Genomic DNA, 21,175 nt, shown 5'->3' with positions numbered 1-21,175 from the left:
ATTTAATATAATATTTCATAGACCTCCCAACACATTACTTAAACAGAAAGGCCACATTTTCCCAGGAAGTCATTTAAAAGTCAGGTAATTTAAATTATATTTATTAATTGCAATAAATTGATGTCAAATTAAAGGTTGTATTCCTCTCATTTGTTCCAAATATCTATGAGCAATTCCACTTTAATAGAGCAACATAAGAACTGGTGTTTAGTAAACAAAGCAGTGTTATATTTTAAGGGAGGAAAACAATTCATGGATCTGTATTAATAAATCTTCCCACACTTCATGTACTAGTTTCTTTTCTACAGTAGCCTTGGGTGGGAAAAGCACAAGTGGAAAGACCCATACAATGATACTCAGTAGAAAGATATTTCACTTTAAAATGTAATGTAGTTGCACATGTGAGTTTTGAAATAAATCAACATTCGACCCACAGCATGAACCATAAACCTATTTGCATGAGTGAGAGAATGAATATAAAATATTATTTTAATTCAAGAAAATCCCTGGGTCTTTCTGTTCACCCCTTATCAAGTAAGTGCTGTTTTCCTTATTAATACATGTATCCTGTGTTATTGAAAATTAGAAATTTGTTCCAATATCATCACATTTTGTACATGCACATTTCTGATCTTTCCCATATAAATTTACTGTAGCAAAGGCCACTTAGCCATGTTAGTTTCTCTAATCCTAATAAAAACCATTATAGCTACTGTTATAGGAGAACAGGAACAACTAACATTTTTTAAAAGATGTTTCTATCAATCCAGTTTTTCCTCTTGCTAATTTATTTTTATAATTTGATATAACAAAACTCTTATAACTGAAAATAAAGTTTTATGTCCATAAATCTATAGATTTGAAAGTTAATGAGGAGAAATAATTTATTGCAAATTTATCAGCCCCTATTTCCAGCTCCATTTTAAATGAATCCTTGCTATTTTAATAATTCTGTCTCATTTCATTTGTTCAGTTTGAGAGTTCATAGTACTTGTGTTTGTGTTATATGTCTGTCTTCCTTTCTAGGTGAAACTTACCTTTTTTGTTTTGTTTTGATGGTACTATTGTACTATCATGTATAGCATAGTGGCTGCTGTATAGTCGGTGAGAAATTTGAATGATGCATGAACAAATAAAGCCATATGTGCTTATTTAGTGAGCACTCTGCTAAGTGCTTTCTGTATATCATCATTGCATTTGCTTCTTAACACAATTCTATGAAGCATCTCCCATTTTACAGGTGAGGAAACTAAGGCTAGTGGTTAAGTAATTTATTCAAAATCACACGGCTAAATGGGATAAAACGTCTACTTTCTCTGTAGTGTTGTTACTGGGCCTTTTGAGCAAAAAAGTTTGACTTGAGTATTAGTCTTGCCATGGAGAGAGCCTTTTGCACACCTTACTTCACAGTTGAGAAAACTAAGGACCAGAGAGGTTGAATAAGTTGCCCTTTCACATAGCTAGTTAACATCAGTGTCAGAACTAGAACTCATACCACCTGATTCCTATTCAGCATGCTTAGTTATATATATGGCCACTAGAAAATCACAATATAATAACAAAAATGATAATAATATACAGTGGACCCTTGGCTTACAAATTCAATCGGTTCCCAAGAGCTGGTTGTAACTGAAGTTGATTTTAAGTCAATATATCTGAGATCTGGATGTTTACCTGGGTACATGCTATAGATATCAAGAGTCAGATGAATCTTCCTTTAACCTAATTAACCCAAGTTGTTCATATGTCAGGCCGGTTGTAACTTAAAGGTCCACTGTAATTTAAAAACATTTTTGTTATCAAAATGTTCCAACAGATGCAATAGTAGAGACACTAGTACAATGAACCTCAGTATACTCATGATCCAGAATCAGCACTTGTCAAGATTTTGTCACATTCCTTCAGCTCACCCTTAAAGTACCGTTAATGGTCCATTTAGAGCCACACAGCTAAATTAAATCCAGGTTGGTGACACAGGGAAGTCAAAGAATGCACTACAGTTCCTCTACTCACTGTGGTCTTCCTAACTTCTCTGCCTCCGTGGCAACCCCAACACACCTTGGGTGGAACTTCCTTCAGTCACTGTTACAGCTTGTGTTTAGATGTCCCCCCAAAGCCTCATGCAAATGAGGTGGGGCCATTTTGGAGGTAGCTGAATCTAAAGTGTGTGGTTCATGTGCAGTGCTAGGCCCAAGACCACTAGGATTAAGAGTGTGAGTGCTACCTGCCCTAAGTAGTCTGAGTAAGATTAAAGGGGCAGGAAAACACTGTTCAGGTCCCTTGTTGGTTTTGCTTCTGTGTGGACACCTTGAACTGTTTCTCCTCTGCAGTGCCTCTCCACCATGTGCCATCCTTCCTTGAAGCCAGCTGATTATGGACTGAAACCTCTACACACTGAGCTAAATAAACCCTTTCCCCTTTAACTTTGAGTGTCAGGTATTTTATCTCAGCATCGAGAGAAAAAGTAATTAACACAGTCACTTAAACCTACCGTGCTTCTCACCTTTAGCCTGCTCACATGCTGAGCCCACTGCCTGCTCTTAAGCCTTTTCTCCCATCTTCCATCCACCTTTTCATGAAGTGAGTTTAAACACCATTTCTTCCTAGAATATCTGTCCCTCACATACACACACAGGTTGGGTGCTCCCACTTTGCCCTGTGTTTGCTCTGTTGAAGCACACAAGATTGCTATTCCCTATGTAACTGTTACTACAGCATAACTGCCACAGGACACAAATTACATCTGTCTGCTTACCATGTGTATTAGTCAGCTGTCCCTTCACTGGCACAAAATACCCAACACCCACAACTTAAAGGAGAAGAGGTTGAATTTGGCTCATGGTTTTAGACAGTTCAGTCCATGATAAGTTGGATCCAAAGCAGAAATCTCATGGCTGAAGGGCATGACAAAGAAAAGCTGCACAGCTCATGGTGGCTGGGAAGCAGAGCAGGGAAACGGCACCAGAGTGAAAGGGGCCAGAGATCAAATGTAGTACCCAAGGTCATGCCTCCATGACCCACTGGACACACCAAAGTGTCCCTTACTAATCCCTGGGCTGCTCTCTAGTGAATAAACTTGACAGTGTAGCTTAGGTGTCAAACCATGTTGTATTTCACATCTATCCTTCCCCCACCCCCAATTGAATATGTCCTAGTCATTTTCATCTTGAGCAATGCAGTAGAGGCTTTGGGTTTTTTTTTTTTTTAACCATGGGGTGAACTGAGGGAGATTAAACAAAAGGCTGCCTGAAGCTGATAGTAACTTGCCTAAAGACTCAGTCACTTCAGGCCCTTGGCAGACCCAGGAAATGAGAAGAACTACAAGTCTTATTATACCAGCACGTCCCCACATGCCAGTTGGGAAACTGAATTAAATTAACAAACCAGACCCCATTTTTAATTATTTTACCTTTATTGAATCTCAGCTTCTCATCCATCAAGTGAAGATAATACTATTCCAATAAGGTGGTTTTACCATTAAGGTTATATTAGAGACCTATGATTCTACTTTTTCATCTATGTAATTGGCAAATTTTGGTTTTGTTGCCATACCTGATGTTAATATAAGTTCTGGAAGTGTGTGCTCTCCTTTTCTTCTGGTTGGAGTGTAAAGCAGGGTGGAGTACATACTGGTAGTGCAGGTCAAAGGTCCCTAAGAAAAATGCATATCATCAAGCTTAGCAATTTCACATCTAGAAATTTGTCCTAATTGGAAATGTGAACAAAGGTTGGTCCATATAGATTTCATCCCAACATTATTTCTAACTTTTTAAAAAGAAAAAAATGCTAAATATCAAAAAAAGGTATATTGATTCAATTAATTATAGTGTGGCCACAGAATGGGCCACTGTGTAGCTATTAACAATGACGATTTTTAAGAAAACATAATGGCAAGAGAAATTATCAGGGTACATTGAAATAAACCAAGTAACAAAACCACAGTTTAGTGTGTTCTCCATCACTTTTTAAGTAGAAAGATGTAAACCAGTATGTTTCTCTAAATAACTAATGTGGAATTTCTTTGTGATATTTGTAATTGCAAATTTTGAGTTAAATGTATATTTCTTTTACAAGGGTTTTACAAATTGTGAAAGATCACAGGAAAATAGACTTCACCCAGCTTGCACCTGATGCACCTTTGCCCTTAACATGGGAATGCTCTCCAGTCTGGCAATTCAGGCAATTCAGAGATCTCTCTCCTGAGTGTTGAGAATGACTATGGCATCCTGGGGAAATAACCTTCATTTTTGTTTATGTGGCTTGTCAACCTACACAGTTTTCATTCATGTCCCTGAGCATATTGATTTAAACACAAAGATTGAGCCTTATGATTTTCTGTGATTCCTACACAGGTCAGAAACTGAATCCATATAAAATTGCCTATCTCAATAAATTAACTTCATATGTGCTTTTCTAAAAGGGCTTTTTATAACACTAATACCTTTGAATCCACCTGGCTTCCATAGACCCTGGGGAAGGAGGGAACAGCCTTCTTTCTCTATTTTTTTTTTTTTTAAACACAAGGACCAATTCAGGAAAAATAAAATGTTTATGAGGCACGTATTTCTCCCACCCAGAATAAAGCTAGCTTTTTAGAGTTCCATAGGGGGAAAACATCTGTTCTTAAAATCTTTAAACAACCTTATAGAAAGAGCAACAGGTATAATATTTGCACTGCTTTTTAGCCATCTATATCTAAATTTTCCTTTCTGTGCATATCTGAGATAACAACTCAGAAGTGCCTTCCTTAGCTTTCATCTGGAAATTTATGTTGTGTGTTGGGAAGCCAGGCAGTCCCAGGTAACATGATGCCTAGCACTACCATAGCGAAATCTGTATCAGGAATAGAGTTGAAGGGCCAGGGATTTAGCTCAGTGGTTTCGCCACCTGCTGTGCAAGCACAAGGACCTGAGTTCGATCCCTGGTACCAAAAAAACAAAAAAACAAAGGAATAGAGTTGAAGAGCAAATAGGAAGCTGCAGGATGGAAGAAAAAGAAAAAAATGTTGTGCGACTCCCACCCCATCTGACTGTTTAGCTTTGAAGAATATTGAGGCTAGAGAGGTCTTACCTTGGGGTAATACAAACAAATCAATTTATTTGATACAAGAGGTCAATGGACAATAGAAATAAAAGATAAACAGATTAGGGAGTGTTGTAGTCAGCAGGATTGGGCAAGGGAATACATTAAATGCAGGACACATAATTTGTAAGATTATTTTATGATAATTACCAAAAAGTCAAATGCCAAGGAGAGTAACAGATTAACCATGCACTAGAAGCCCAAAGGATCCAGCTGAGGGCCAAGATCCCAGCAGTTTCCCACACAAGTCCAACTAAAGGCTTAGAGTCCAAGGCAATGTCCTCCTCGAGTCCAAACAGTGGCCTAGAGCCCACTGCAATGTCTCATGCTTGACCTTGTTGAGGATCTGCACCTGGAAGGCCCAAAGGCCAGTGGTGGAAGCCAGAAAAACTACACCGTTAAGATGAAGGATTTGTGCCACCAAGGTGAGAGAACCACATTGGAGCCAGGAAGTGATGCTCACGGTAAAGATCAGAACTCCCCTGATGAAAACAGCAGCTATTCCCAGCGACAGTGAGGCCCCGAACTCCTCCTCCAACAAGAACAGCCTGGTTTGCATCAGGAAAACCATCTGCAGCCAGCTTCTCCTAGAAAATCATCAGACCAAGATCTTCCCCTCCATTTCTCTTTTTATGGCTCTTGGTAATGATCTTCAGGTGAATCCTCCACACCCAGACCACGCTGATTCAGTTCAGCTGGGCATTACAGGTTGACCATTAGCCAGTCCACCACAGGGAGCAAATTAAGAACAAAAATGGAAAGTTTATCTTTCAAAAATAAAGAAGACAGTGTCTTCTCCTTAAATGGGAGAAAAATGTGGAATAAATATAAATCTGAGGGCATTTGTCACTGTTGTCTTGTGTAAGAGGGAAAGATGTCTATCCATGAGTATTGAAAACTAGAACCGTGGGAAGACAGGAGACAAGTTGAAAGTCACTCTGAGGAACCATGATAAAAATCAACTCCAGCCAAGAGCCACCCCTGTTAAAATGGGGTAATTAGTGTTATTGTAGGGCTTTCCCCTTCAGGAGCAGAGACAGTAGGCTGTTGGGGAGACTCTGAAAAGGAATCATCCAGGTGGGGATGAAAAAAGGACAGGCAGAATAAAAGATTGTGGTGCCAGAGTGTGAGTGTTGGAGGAGTTGAGAAGAGGTGGCCCAGGACTAATAGAGTGGAAATTCACCCTTGGGTTAGAACCTGTGCTGAGAAGTCTCTCAGTTGTAGTTAATGGCTCTTCTGTCACAAGCACCTTGACAGCATCATATTTCCATCAAAACTCCCATTCTTTTGGGTCCAAACTTTCAGGTAGGGTGGCCATGGGCGTGGGCAGAGAATCAGTGCCAGTCTGTATGAGTGTGGGAGCTGGAATTCTCCATCACGGCTCTTCCTGCTCTTGTATTCCACCACTTTGTTCTACCACTTTGGCTTCACTTGGTGTTTTCAGTGCTGGGCTGTGCTTGTCCCCCAGCCCTTTCCCTGGGTGAGTTCTAACTTCTCGTCATTCTGCATGTTCGTCTTTCCATAGGGGACAGCCTTAGCTCTGTGAAAAGAAGGGCATGATGTCATGTGAGCACGTGGGGTAGAGATCACGTTCTTCGGAGAACTGGCCATTGCTGAAACCAGAGCACCCTGGAAGCTGCACACTGGGGACTTGAGCTTCCCGTAGAGCCCTTGCAGAATCTGAATTGAGTGGGTCACTGAACACTGCACAAGCATACTTTATTCAGAGGTAGAATTATGGCTTCTGCCAGAGTAAGCAGGCTTGAGGTTTCTTAAGAAGGAATAAATAAATGTGCATATAAAGCAGAAACTGTAGTAGATCCAATTTATCTAGACTCGAAAAGTCTTCAATAAGATTGCATATGGTCTGCTTTTAAAAGTGGGCTCTGTTAAGAAAATAGGTTTATAATCATCATTGTCATTGTACAGCTTTAGGTGATGGTTTTCTTTTACATATGTAATATTATGCAGCTGCCTCTTAAAAATCCCTTATCTGTAAACCCAGTTATGACTCCGTTGCCAGACAATAGCCACCTAGTGTTCACACTTATGGTACAAATGGCACCACTCTGAACCTGAAATTCATTACAAATATTGCCGTGATGGTATTCACTGAGGCAGTCCCTTATTACTCACTGTTGTTAATTAGGTGATCCTTATATGTCCATCAACAGATGAACGGATAAAGAAAATGTGGTTTTATACCCAATAGAGTTGGTAGGAAAATAAATTAGTACAATCACTATAGAAATCAGTATGGAGATTTCTCAAAAAACTAAAACTAGAAATTCCATTTGACCCAGTTATTCCCTTTCTAGGAATCTTCCCCAAAGAGTTAAAGATATTGTATTATAGTAATACCTGCATACCCATGTGTATTGCAGCATAACTTATAATAGCTAAATCTTGGAAGCATCCTCTGTGTCCATCAACAGATAGATAAAGAAAATGTGGTGTTTATATCCAGTGGAGTACTGCTGTGTCATAAAGAAGGCTAAAGTTGAATCATTTGTAGGAAAATGGATCCACTTTGAGACCGTAAGCTTAAATATTGCATGGTTTCTCGTATATGAGAAATTCAAAATATAAATGAAGAGCAAAATAAAAGAGAATAGGAAAACAGGAGACAGATATTTTGCAAAAGGGAATGGGACAGAGGGATGGAGGGAGGTGGGTGGGAAGGGAGGGGAAGGGTTGCAGTTGAAAAAACATTAAAATGTGTTACGTACATGTACCGACGCCCCCACAGAGAACATAATCAGTGTGTATGTACTGCAAACATGTACTAATAAAAGAATAATGTATAAATGGAAGGACAGTTTCCAGAACTGATACTGTTTTGTCCGAATCTTGCAGTATTGTGGACTAAGCGAGTTGTTCCCAGCTGTCCCTTGTTTAGTACTAACTGTATGCAAAGTAGGCATTGTCTTCCCTAGAGGGAGAAGATGATGTGTGATGGAGTTAAGTGGAAAATGGTTACTTGGTGTTCTCTTGTCTTCCAGCCCGTTGCTGGCCGTGTCCTTTGCCGCTTGCTGTGCAGTTCCAGGAGTCGTTCTTCTGACCTGGGGAGTGAATCCACTCACAGGAGCCTTGGGACTCTTCAACATTTTCCTGTACACTTGCTGCTACACACCTCTGAAGAGGATGAGCATTGCCAACACGTGGGTCGGAGCCGTGGTCGGTGCCATCCCACCTGTCATGGGCTGGACAGCAGCCACTGGCAGCCTTGATGCAGGTGAGTGTCTCCCAGTGCCAGGTATCTACTTCTCTCCACAGACCTGTGGCATCGGTGCCAGAAGCAAGAGCTCGTGGCTCTCTGAGCAAACACGAGCATGTATTAGTCAGAGGTCTCCCACACCAAGGACTAGTTGGATTCCATTTTATTCATTACTAATTATTTGGGCAATGGCATGAAATACTGGGAATAAAGAGCTAAAGGGACACCATGTCATTCTGGCTCACTGGGCATGATGTATATTCTCCCTTCTAGGGAAGATCCAGGTGAAAACATAAGGCAGTGCTGCCTCAGCCTGTAACCACAGGTAAAGTAAAAAGAAAGTCCCTGAAAACCACAAATCAAGTTAGGACTGACTGATTCACTCTGGATGCCCCAGCCTGTGGGGAAGGCATGTGGACCTGGCCTCTGTCCCCTGTCAAAGGGGTGCAGCCTCATTGGCAAGCTTCCCTCCTTCCTGTAGAACAGGGTTATTTCCATCTCTTATGAAAGAGCAGATTATTTTCATTAGTTTCTAATTTATTTTCATATGATTTGCTTAAATTGTTCATGCTGTCTACAATAAAGCCATTGAAACATTTCTACATTTTTTGGGTGGTATGTCACAACTAAATTTGTGGGGTGAAAATGGCTCATTTTTACCATCTGTAAGGGAAGTTTTGCAGTCTTAATTAGTCAAGTAATTAGTGCTTTTGACCAACACTTAGGAAGGAAGTGGTGAGGTTTCCTGCAATATATGTAAGTACATATTTTTCACATGAGAGATCAAAGGTAGTTGACCATAAACCGTTACCCTGTAAGCCACATTTCTGAAACTTTTCACAAAAGCTCATACACTCCGATTTGGCAAGCTTACAAATGGTGATTACACCTTTGCCATGATCATCTCTTCAAACAGTTTTAATATCCTGTAAATGGTGGATTTTAGTGATCTACAAATTAATATTCTAAAACTTTTGTACTCTTTTCTCTATAATAAACCTTAAAGTGGAATCTCATCCATATGGGAGGCAAGAGTATCAGAGTGCTTATGAGCCGGGACAGAGCACCCTGACAGAGCTAGGACAGACCTAGGCCACCTGGGGCTGGAACCCAACCTCCCCCTTAGCTGAGTGACATTGAGAATAGACTTGGCCTCTTCCTGCAAGAGCCTACTCATCTCCTTCTTGGGGCTGGCGCTGGTCTCTGTGTGGAGCTGTTGTGAGAGTTAGTCATTGTCTTAGTCTGTCCCATATTTCTGTAACAGAGGACTACAGATTAATTTATAAAGAAAAACGACTTATCTCTTATAATTCTGGAGGCTTGAAAATCCAAGGTTAAAGTCCCACCATCTGGCAAGGGCTTCTATGCTATCATTACATGGCAGGAGGGAGAGGGAGGAAGACAGAAAGAGAGAGAGAATGGCCACACATGAGATTAAATTTGCAGCTGATTGTGTTAGCCATGGGCCTGTGGTCACAGCATGCAGGAGGCTAAGTCAGGGGGATTGCTTCAAGTTTGAGGCCAGCCTGGGCTGTATAGTGAGTTCAAGGCCAGCCTAAACTGCATAGTGAAACCCTGTCTCAAAAAACCAAAAAGGGAGAGTGAGAGAAAGCGATTAAACTTGCAAACCCTCAAACCCTTTTATAATCCTCATTAATCTGTTCCTGAAGTGGACTCCTCCACACCTGAACACCTCCCATCCGGCCCCACCTCTGAACCCTGTTGTGTTGAGGACTAAGTTTCCATTGCATGCTTTTAGGGGGACACATTCAATCCATTGTTGTATGTAATCCAGTCAATTTTTATATGTAAAGTGCTCCACCATGGTAAGTGTTCAGCTCCTGATAGATAATGCTATTGTTATGTTCAGTGATCCTTCATACAGTAAGTGAGTTAACACAGATGGGGACAAGTCATGAAGTTTTATTTGATTTACAAATTTCATTTACAGATTACAGTTCATCATTGTTCCCTAGCTGTTGTTTTTTGTTGGGCTTTTTTTTTTTTGGTACTAGCGGACAAACTCAGGTCTTTGCGTTTGCGAGGCAGGCGGCGGAACCACTGAGCTAAACCCCCAGCCCCCTAGCTGTTGTTTTGAACACAATGAAGTTCATATAGGCTTGATGTGTTAGTGAAGTCTGTTGGGTGTGGGGACCTGGGGTGCATGGACTTGGTATCCTTGGACTAGATGTTATCTGAGTTCTAACGCGGTTTACCATTTACATGCAGAGAGCATACCCACAGACCACCAGTTCTCACTCTGCCCACATTCTTCCTCCTCCTCAATTCTGCTGGAGCTCCATCCCTCACCTGACTCTGTAACTTGATAATCTGCAACCCTCCAGACCCCTAGACATTCAGGGTGGGGCCCATGGAAGAAAGTGAGTGACTCCCTGGGCTCTGCATCCTCTGGTGTCCTCCCTTCCTCAGGATGGAGCTGTACTTCAGTACAGGGGCCCCTGCTGGAAAATACCCTGTGCCCTGACAGGAGTGCCTAAGCCCTATTCAGTTTCTTCAGTCCTGACATAGAAGAAGGCACCAAAAACTCCCTTTCTGTGTGGGAAACCCAGACAGGACTAGGGTCACAGCCTCCAGGGACCGCAGAGAGGTATCACTGGACACAGGTGAAGACATTCCAGTCCAGGTCCACATAATCAGGTCCAGCGATCACCACTAGTGTTCAGGGTCCTAGTGCTCAGCTCCTCACTGAGAGGTAGGAACCCTTGTTAACACCCTCAGCAATTTCCTCATGAAGAATTTGAGCCTCGGTCTGTAGAGCTAACATTTCCTCCCCAGAGTTCAGAGAGGCAGTGTTGCAAAATTCCTCATTTAGAAGCACATGAGTAGGCAGGAGCCCCTTCTTGTTGAGGGACAGTCTGTGTGGGTAAACTGCTAATGTTCATAGTTAAAATGAATTGTTTTTAAATGTTAAATATAATATTTCTGTCATCCAAATTTAGTCACTTGTATATATTGAAGATGGGCAGCTAAGGGCTAGACCATACCCTGATTAGATAGCAGATTGAAAATAAATAGCTGTCTCAAAAAGTGAGACCCATTGTCTCCCTGAATAGAACCTGGTATAATACAGTATTCCAGAAGATTTATGGCAGCTTTTGATATTGACTTCTCTTATATTCTTTCTCTGTACATCTTTAAGATGCATTGCAGAACACTCAGTACCAATATGGTTCACTGGCCCAAAGTTATCATTATCACCAGTCCAATTAGATCAGATCATGTGCCTAAAGCCATGTGGTGTTTGTGCAAAAAGAATACTATTACTTTACATAGTGCATTAAACCGCTTCTAAGAAGTTTCAAGATGTTATTTTCCACTTTATAGATGATACAGTTGAAGAGAATGTATTTTAAAGTTTTTATCAGTGGGTTTTAGAAACTGAGTTGAACATGGTTGAATATAGTTTATTCATCTTCTGCAGCTGCACTGTCCAGAATAGTAGCTTCTAACCACAGGTGGCAATTTAAATTTAAACCAAATAAATGTAAGCATTCAGTTCCCACTAACCATATTGCAGGTGTGCAGAGCCATATGTGGCTTGTAGCTCCTATACACACAGCACAGAAGTAGGACATCTCCATCATTGCTGAAAGCTATCCTGGATAGTACCACCTAGAAGCAAACATTGATATCCTTCTGAGTCTGTGTTCCCTCTGCCTCGTGTGAATCTGCAGTTCAAATAATGAGGCATTGATGAGACTGTACCTGTGATCTCACTCGATCAGAACCACTGGCTGACAAACTGTAGTGCACACCCCCATGGCCTGGAGTATTGTGGAAACACAGATTCCTGGGCCTCACACTCTGAGTTCTGATACAGTAAGTCTTGTGTGGGGTTCTGACCATTTTCTTTTGTGAGGCAGGCGGCAGCACCACTGAGCTAAATCCCCAGCTCTTCTGACCATTTTCATTGCAAACAAGTTCCCAATGATGCTGATGGCCCTGGTCCAGGGACCACACTTTAAAAATCACTAATCTGCAAAGACAGTGAGAAAGAACATCAGCTATTAGAATACCTTGAAAATACCTAGAAATTGGGGCAAAGGGAGGGCATGGACAGATGGTATTATTCAAAGTGCACTAATGGTATCATTTGTATTAGCCACAGAGTTTATATTTCTCATCTTGGCTCGTAAGGGACATGTCTGACTGGAAAGAGCCCTTCGGAGAAAAAATAGCCAAAAATGTTTCCTGTTTCTATAGTATCTGCAAACGGTTTAATCTTTGAACCTCCAGAAAACAATCACTTTGAAGAAGCCTATAATAGAGAAGTCTTTGAAACACAATGGTGAACTACCCTGCGAGTAAGGAAGAGATAGAGTTGGAAGCTGAGGCAGGTACCAATTTATTTAACTGAGGATGTGCAGCAGGTTCTCCTGTGGTGCTAGAAATCAGTAAGGTTCAAAACCTTCTTTGATTGTCTTCCCAAGCCTTGTGCTTTCTCACACCTCCCACCCACTCTCCTCCACACTTCCTCTCCCCTCCCTAGTGGTTTTTCTCCTCCCCTAAACTTGCCTCCACCCTCACCTTCTGTGTCCTTTCTACTCAAAATTTTATCTTTTAAGTATTTATTGAAGGGTCAGTCTGATTGTCCTTTGAAGGAACATGTTAACACCAGCAAATCTCCAAGTTGGGGAATGGATGAAAGCTTTATGTTTGAAGAGAGGCAGATGGGACTGAACATACCCCCATTCCTTTGCCCCACCCAGGAACCAGCGCATAAAATAACTAGCACTCACAATTTAGTGGCCAGGACCTTTGCAAATGCCTTTACTGATGCTTGGTAGATGGTGGTCAAGCTTGGAATGGAAGCAGCTCAGGGACAGTATTTTAAATGGAAATCTTGAAGGCTGTGGGAAAGGCTTTACCTTAAGGAACTACCTATTGGGAGGAGAGATGTTTAAAGAAGATCGTTATAGAAAATGTTGTGTGTTCCCAGCAGCATGTGGGTCAGAGTGATCCCCAGAAAAAGGAAATATATGCAACAGTGTTCAGAAGCACCTTTTCTCCCTTCTGGGCACTTGCATCTTTTTGTGGTTAGGGTGGCTAAGAGCCAATAAAAACGTCCAGAGGACCCTGAGCACTGAAGATATGTTGCTGCCTCCTCCAATAAGGACATGGAACATAGAAGAAGAATATTCCATGAGTTGTGATTTCCCCCCAATGTATATTTTGATTTATTATTTTAATTAGGTAGTAAAAAAAGAAGGCCTGTTGTTTCGGATGCCCAGTGGGGAGGTCTAGTGTGGGCACCTGATCCGCCCCTTCATTTAGCTGCACAGCACTGTGAATGAAGTAGGATAGGGCAGGGCGGTGGAAAAAATTAAACAGCATTAACTGACAAAGTGTAAGAACTACAGGAATGTCAGTTGTTCTTGGTATTTGCAGGTTTTTTTTAATTGCACAGAGAACTATGAACAGCTCAGCTCTTCTCAGCCTGCCTTGTCAATAGTTTCACCTGTGGCACTTCAGGCTCTGCTGCCCACTGCTCTGTGCACAGGAAACAGCTTCATTTTACAAAGCCCTCCTGTCTATAAAGGTAGTCATTGTCGCGGGATTTTACCTATGTCCATTTTCCTCTGAGCAGGTAGAAGCAGCTCCCTAATTATCTTGGCTTTTATTTTATTATTATTTTTAAAGTTTAACTACCGCTAGCAGGAAACATTAAAAATGCTTCCCAGCTAAAACTCAGGAAGCAGAGTTGAGAGGGCTGTTTTCTGGTCCCTGGTCTAGCCAGCTTGTCGTCTCAGGAACTGAAGCACTTGGTTTTATTCTGCACACAGGGGACAGCCATGACAAAAGTGACCTGCTGGAGCCCTGATGAAGGAGCCCATTCTGAAATGAGGAAAGGAGGATATTGCAGATAAGTGCCTGGCAGCTGACATTCCAGCCTCAAGCAGTCCTGGAGCCACACGCATTAGGCCTCTCAACAGTGTTTATCTCCAGAGACTATTTTGTTTATCTCAGAGGCTTCAGGTTAAATCCCCTCCCCCTCCTCCTTGTCAAAGCCACTTCTTTTTCCACATCCCCATTTCTTCAAAATAGATTCTTTTTTGGTCATTTTCCTAAATTTGAATAAATCTCATGCCTTGGGAATTTATAGAATGGGCCTCTATGATGACCATTTTGTAGAGCTGACTTGTCAGTTGTCTTTGGTTTGTAATTCAGATGTTGTTTGGTAAACATTAATTATGTCAGCCAACATTCAGTTACAAATGAGGACTTAGAAATGGGCTCTTATCAGGAAGTGACATTTGGCAGATGGATGGTTTTAGTAACAAAAAGAGAAAGGTTTTTTTAACCTCAGCTGGTAAACTACAAATTGTTAAATACTGTTTCACTCTATTTACCTCTTTTTGTCCCATTTAAGAAAATAGAGTCAAATAGGGAGAATCACCCATTCATTCAGCAGATATTTATGGAGGGCTTGCTAAGTACCAAGTACTGTCTAACCCAAGTAATTTTTAAAGATTTCCTTTAAAATACTGCCTCAGTTTGAAATTCAACTCAAAAGTGGGTGTCGGGCCCAGGATTTAGCGCAGTGGTTCCGCAGCCTGCCTTGCAAGTGCAAGGACCCGAGTTTGATGCCTGGTACCAAAAAAACGAACAGACAAACAAAAAATGGGTGTCTGTTTATGTGTGGATTTTACCATAACTAGCCTTAGAGCTAGATTAATTAACATTTTTAAAGACAAGGAAAACTTTAGTGGAAATGTACTTCATTCAAAAGACAAAAAGATTGAAAGAATGTACTAGAAACATTGCTAGACTCAAGATGGTAGTATAATTGGAGGCAAACGGTCAGTATGGCTGTTGACTGTGATTGAACACAAGCTTTTAGGGTACTGGGCTAGTGCTTCCTGGATAGAATGATAGATGTGGCTTGGCAGGGCAGCCTTGGGTAGACATGGTATCTGGTGCATAGTGCACATTAAATTAGTACTTTCCAGTGACTAGATTAATATTTGGGAGATAAAGACAAAGAGACCTTCCAGTGTGATCTAAGGGAGTAGGAACCATTTGAATGTCTAAGAGAATACACAGGTGCTAAACTTCCAGGGGAATGGTAAGAGAGGAGAGCCCTTTTTCAGAATCAGCTGTGCTTCCTGGGCTCCCATCTTTCCCTGGAACCCACCTTGTGACTGGTGGATGGCAGGAAACATACAAGGTGAGGGAGAGGAGAATCTCCTGTCTCCAGCCCCTGAGCTGCATCATTATTCCCAAGTCACTTTCCAAAGGATTCTTCAAGAGCAAATAACCATTGTCCACTCTACTTCCTATTTTCAGAGGACATTTAATCTTCCCTTTTGTCTCTGGTGCAGTTGATAAACTGGCCCCACATCCTCTTCCCTTTATCTGTACCACCATAGAAGTATATTCCACTGTTGAGGCCGATCTGTTTCACAAACCCCTTTGTGTGAACCCTCAAAAGAAAGGCTTTGAAATCTGTGACCATGAAGCTCTGAGTCTGGCTTTGCTTCCCTTGCTAGCCACCAGTTTACATAACCATATAAGCATGAAAGCACAGATATAGCTGCCGTGGCCCAGATGCACTGCACAGGACCTCGTTAGGAGAGCAGCCTATTGTGCCCCAGACCCAATAACAAGGCTCCAAAATAGAGCTAGGTTTCTTTATCCTTTGCAAAGCCATGCGTGGATGGTGAATGACAATGAATGACTTGGGATGGGGGCGGGAAGGTGCCCACCAGGCAGTCAGGGAAAGCAAACTAAAACCATTGCACTACATCCCAGAAGGCATTTTCCTTGGAAGAGTGCATATTGAGAGAATCCCAACTTGAGAATTTTTGTCTTCATTTGTCAGATACCATTTAGCTAGAATTGCCTTAGTTTGTTTTCAACAAAGTGATGGAAGTATACTGTGGACAAGAGCATTTGGAGCAGAAGTAGAAATGAGTGAGATTCTCCCCAAGTCTGTATGTTGCAAAAGTGATTGTTAAGTGTTTTGAAGAAAGCTGAAAAATACATGTGTCTTTAAAGAGTCACCAGGATAACATTGCTCAGACTTCCTTACCTAGTTAGTATGTCCCCTGTTGGGTAAGGTTTCTCTCCTTTGTCCACACACAGAATAGTAGATGTGCTCTTCTCCATTTTCTGTGCAAAAAGGAAAACAGTAATGTCCTGGACACCTTCATATGCTCTGGAGTCACCTTGTAGCCAGTATTGTAACATGATCTCAGGACATTGCTGTGCTCTGGAGAGCACAGGTATGCCACTTCTTTCAAAGATTTCCAGTATTTTATATAGTCATGCACAAACAAGTGTTTGACTAAACACAAGGAAGCAGACATTCTAGTTAAGACTAAAAACCTACCGCCAGGGATTTAGGTCAGTGGTCCCACAGCCTGCCTCACAAGCTCAAGGTCCTGAGTTCAATCCCCGGTACGCCACCCTCCCCCCAAAAGGACTGAAAACCAAATATGTACAGCGGGGTAAGGTAGAAAAATGAGACGATTCAGTTAAAAGAAGTGGAAAATGCTCATTTGTGTGACAGCATTGAAACTCAGAAACCATCTTTAGATTTCAATTCACAAATCATTCTTTCCAGGAACCCTTCCTTGACCTTTCCAAGGCTGAGTGTGTGTATAGCTTCTTCCGTGTGCTGGCCATGAGTCCTGTCCCTAAGGGAGCACTCATTTCAGAGGTGTCTCTCCCTGGCCAGACCTTGATGGCAAAGGACTTTCAGGACTGATATTGCCTGTCATTTAGCTCCCAGCCAGTGTTTGCTATCATGGGAAGCAGACCCAGTGAAAACTGACTGCTTGGGGAGTGAGGCTAGGGGATGAGCACAGTACTTATCTTGAGAGTAAAGAAGGCCTTTGAATTTGCAAGCTAAGTGCTTTATTTTACCCCACAAGGAAGGTGGGTCCTGCCACAGCCCAGGACTAATTCAAGCCTTCCTGTTCTAGTTCACCTTATCTTGATGAAGACAGCAATTTGTTTTACATCTTTTATAGTGCAGAGGCAGTTGAAGCATATCGAGTCTGAACTGTGTGTGGGTGGTAGTTTTCTGATTATAATCCATTAAGACTAAGCTGTGATTTCTAAAATGCTTTCATTTGTGACAGGAGCCAAACCCATACCAGTTTCCTTTCACACAGACAGAAGCATACTACTACTCTTCTGAAAATGAGAATGAGCTTTTTATTTTTTTCCAAGTTATGTTATTTTAAGCAGAGGCATAACTGAAAATGTGTATTGAGCAACACAAAACACTACAGTTGACACACAAGAAAGGGCTTTTGAGAAAGACAAGAACAATTCCACATTTGAACCTGCCATTTTAACCATTTCGAGTTTGGTTTCCAAGCCGAGTTTGCTTTCTCAGCCACTTCTAGAACAAAACACACACATAGATCTGTGAACCATCCTGTCTCTCCCCCTGTCTAAATTATCGCTGATGTTTTTCTTGACAAGAAATTTCTTGGTCTTGTCAGCTTCCCCCTGTGCTTGTAGCTGTCATAACTGCAAACAGCTGGTGAGCTGGGGGTGGCTACTCCATACACATGCTTAGGGGCTTCAATGCCACCTTGTGCCCTGAGAATCTCTAACAACACCCCCTCCTTATCATACCTTATAGTCTGGAGATCATTTTATTTTTCCATTAAAAGACAAAGTCTGCTTCCATCACCTGGTTTGCTATTTCAGTATACCTTTATGGCCCAACTTTCCCTTTGTCCTTTCTTATTTCCCAAGAAGACTCCCTGTCAAGATAAATATCTGTTTATCACTGAAACAAGTACTAGGACTATTACTATTACTACTACAGGTCTGTGTATGGCGACAACTTTCTAAAAGTTTGTTGGGTGAACTAATTGCAATAGTCTTCTCATATCCTCAGGGAATACATTCCAAGACCCACAGTGGATGCCTGCAGCCACAGATGGTACCAGACCCTACATACAATCACTGACTTTGTTTCCCTCTTTTGCATCTGAACCTCTGAACAGGAGGACTTCTTCTGGGAGGAATCCTCTACTCCTGGCAGTTCCCTCATTTCAACGCGCTGAGCTGGGGCCTCCGTGAAGACTACTCCCGGGGTGGCTACTGCATGATGTCAGTGACTCACCCAGGCCTGTGCAGGCGTGTGGCACTGCGCCACTGCCTGGCCCTGGCCGGACTGTGCGTGGCTGCACCTGTGTTAGACGTCACCACATGGGCCTTCCCCATCATCTCCCTCCCCATCAACCTGTACATTTCCTACCTCAGCTTCCAGTTCTACAAGGATGCAGACCGGAAGAGCTCCCGGAAACTGTTCTTCTGCAGCCTGTGGCACCTGCCTCTCCTCCTGCTCCTCATGCTCACCTGTAAGCAGTGGCCAGGTGGGAAGGGGAGCAAGGAAGATGCTCAGAGCTGAGAATAAGCGAGCATCAGGGGGAAGAACTAAACAAAACATAGGGGAGATGCCCAGTTCTTTTGTTGTTGGGTAAGAATATTTTGGAAATTCTGGAGTGCAAGAAGGGAAGTCATTGGTTTTAGTACAAGATTGTAAAATAATCTGGTGCTCAGTGTTTACATATATATATATATATACACACACATATATATATACATATATATGTGTATATATATATGTATATAAATATATGTATATATATATATATCCATATTCCTAAATGCCCCCCAAATAAGAAATGAGTTGGCTCAGCCAATTAATATGAAGAATACTTTTCTCTTTGATCAATTGTATGCATATTTTCTTCTGTTGCCACCAGCCTCCATTTTCTTCTTCTCCCTCATGTGTATGCACATACACATCCTCTCCTTCTGGCCACACACACACACACACTCCCCACCTGCCAGCACAGTGGCTGTTGGTCCTACAAGCTCTAACCAGACCTCTGTTCTGTGTCTCAGCACCATGCAGGACCACCTCAGGAAATGCATGTGGCAGTTACAGCACCCCTTTCCCTTCCAAAGAGCTGGGGCCCCGTTCCTGTTCTCTCCACCCCACCCATCTTCTCAGCTGCATATTAACCACAGAAAATAACACAGTACATAGGATGGGCTGCTGTACAATTTGGAAGGATGGATTCCAAACGATTACTCAGGGAATCACAGATTGGACTGCCAACCCCTATCCCTCACCGCTGCTCCCATTGCATATCAGAATTCCGGAAACTCCAAGCAGTCAAAAGCATCTTTATAGTTCACTTTGAAATAACAGGTGCCATCTGAAGCATTTCTTTCTGAAAGGGCGGCACTTGCATTAATTCCAGAAATCCGCCCCCCGCCCCGCCCCGGTGTGGCTCCCAGACTGTACCTCTTCAGTCCCTACTGAGCCTCATCAGCTCCTCTGCTGCCCAGCTTTCTCAAGGCCATGTGAGAAGGGAAGCTGGAAAAAGATGGGAGCTGGGCTATTAGCCCACATAGCTTGCATTCTTATCCTTCATAGAAACCACATTTCCATCCTGGTACCTCCCGAGTTCAGAAATTAGCCTCCACATGTGCAGTGGCTTTGAGAACCAGAGGCCCAGTTGGGCTTCCAGTGAGGATGGTCCCACTTCTGGAGATTTGTGAGTTTTCCTGTACCCAGAAGTGTCCTCATGTGTCAGACATTGTCACCTGTAAGTTCTTCATCTTTCGTGAATGACCCAAAGTTCACATAGAGTCCCAGTTGCTCAGAATGTTAGATCCTGACAGGATGTTTTAATTACACAGGCTCCTGGGGCACTACTGCCCTTTAGGGATTTGTTCAGGAGGTTTAGGCAACATTTAAGCAGTCATTTCAATATGACCATTCTCTCAGAAATGTCTAGGGTTCAGAATGGAGCTCAGTGGTAGAGCACTTACTTAGCATGCATGTGGCCCAGGGTTCCATCCCCACCACCACAAAAAAGACAACTAAAGCAATTGCAGATAGCACCCAGTCCTTGTTTCTACTTATCTGGAATATTACACCTGGCTCATGTCCACTTGTTTCCTGTGGGGACCTGGCACAGGAATGTCTGGAGAGAACATCTACAACTTGTTGGAGCTTAAATTTGTAAAATGTGTTGATTCTCCTCCTTCTACAATAAAACTGTATCAGAACAGGAGTGTGTGATGTAAAGTTATTTTTTTAATCTTATGCCAAGTTTGCTCGGTTCCTGGTGACTTAGTAAACTGAACTCACTCTTTCATGAGCTATCAGAGAGCTGCACAGCACATCGCTATTTTTTAAATTATAAATTGGTAATTTATAGTTTATATATTTATGGAATACAAAGTGGTGTTATGATTTATCATTACAATGTGAAATAACTAGGTCAAACTAATTAGGATATTCATTATCTCAAATACTCTTTGGGATGAGAACATTTGAAATTCTAGTGATTTTGAAATGTACAGTACATTACTGTTTACTGCATTTACCACACAGTACAATATATCTCAAAGAAAAAAATGTGTATTCCTCCTGTCTAATTGAAGCTTTGTACGCTTGGCCATCATCCCTGTGCCCCTCACCCCTCCCTCCTCTGAATTTGGGTAGAACCAGTCTGAGTCCAACACCCCCCTTTCCTTCCCCTTGCCTCCCCTCCTCTCTCCTCTCCAGCACACTCCAGCTGACAGGATGGCCATGTGAATGAGGCCCTCTGGAATTCTGACTGCAGCAGAAACCTGGGGAGAAAGGATTTTGGAAAATGCTCACTTGGCATACTCTAATGACATGCTCCCACTCAAACAGAAAATCTCATTTGACTTGAGTGAAGAACTGTGTTGGGATGTTGGCCTGATTCTTTCTCTGGGAGTAGAGGGAGCCAGTGATTACTGAGAAAGTTCTGCCTCCTCCAGCGGCACATTGTTTTCCATCTGTCAGCTGGAATCAGTGGTGTCATCCAGCCAGGCAACTAAATT

General features: G+C 42.1%; 1 protein-coding gene across 2 annotated transcripts in view; it reads left to right on the top strand.

Annotated features, from left to right (window-relative positions):
- Positions 1 to 20,376, top strand: part of Cox10 (cytochrome c oxidase assembly factor heme A:farnesyltransferase COX10) — a 120,560-nt gene extending 100,184 nt beyond the window's left edge. Inside the window, exons 6-7 of one of the 2 annotated variants that reach the window (XM_004870750.4) lie at positions 8,085 to 8,317; positions 18,289 to 20,376. In XM_004870750.4, coding sequence (XP_004870807.1) covers positions 8,085 to 8,317; positions 18,289 to 18,695 — 640 coding nt within the window. In that variant the 3' untranslated portion in view covers positions 18,696 to 20,376. Of the gene's footprint in view, positions 1 to 8,084; positions 8,318 to 18,179 lie in introns of both variants that reach the window. The other variant, XM_021248989.2, reaches the window with a different exon arrangement.
- The last annotated feature ends 799 nt before the right edge of the window (positions 20,377 to 21,175 follow it).

The sequence above is a fragment of the Heterocephalus glaber genome, unplaced genomic scaffold, assembly GCF_053883595.1.
Source record: "Heterocephalus glaber isolate CG9 unplaced genomic scaffold, H.glaber_assembly_v1.0 deba00000474, whole genome shotgun sequence".
NCBI classification, from domain to species: domain Eukaryota; kingdom Metazoa; phylum Chordata; class Mammalia; order Rodentia; family Bathyergidae; genus Heterocephalus; species Heterocephalus glaber.
The sequence above is the reverse complement of the archived record's forward strand: the minus strand, read 5'-3'. Positions and strand labels throughout refer to the sequence as shown.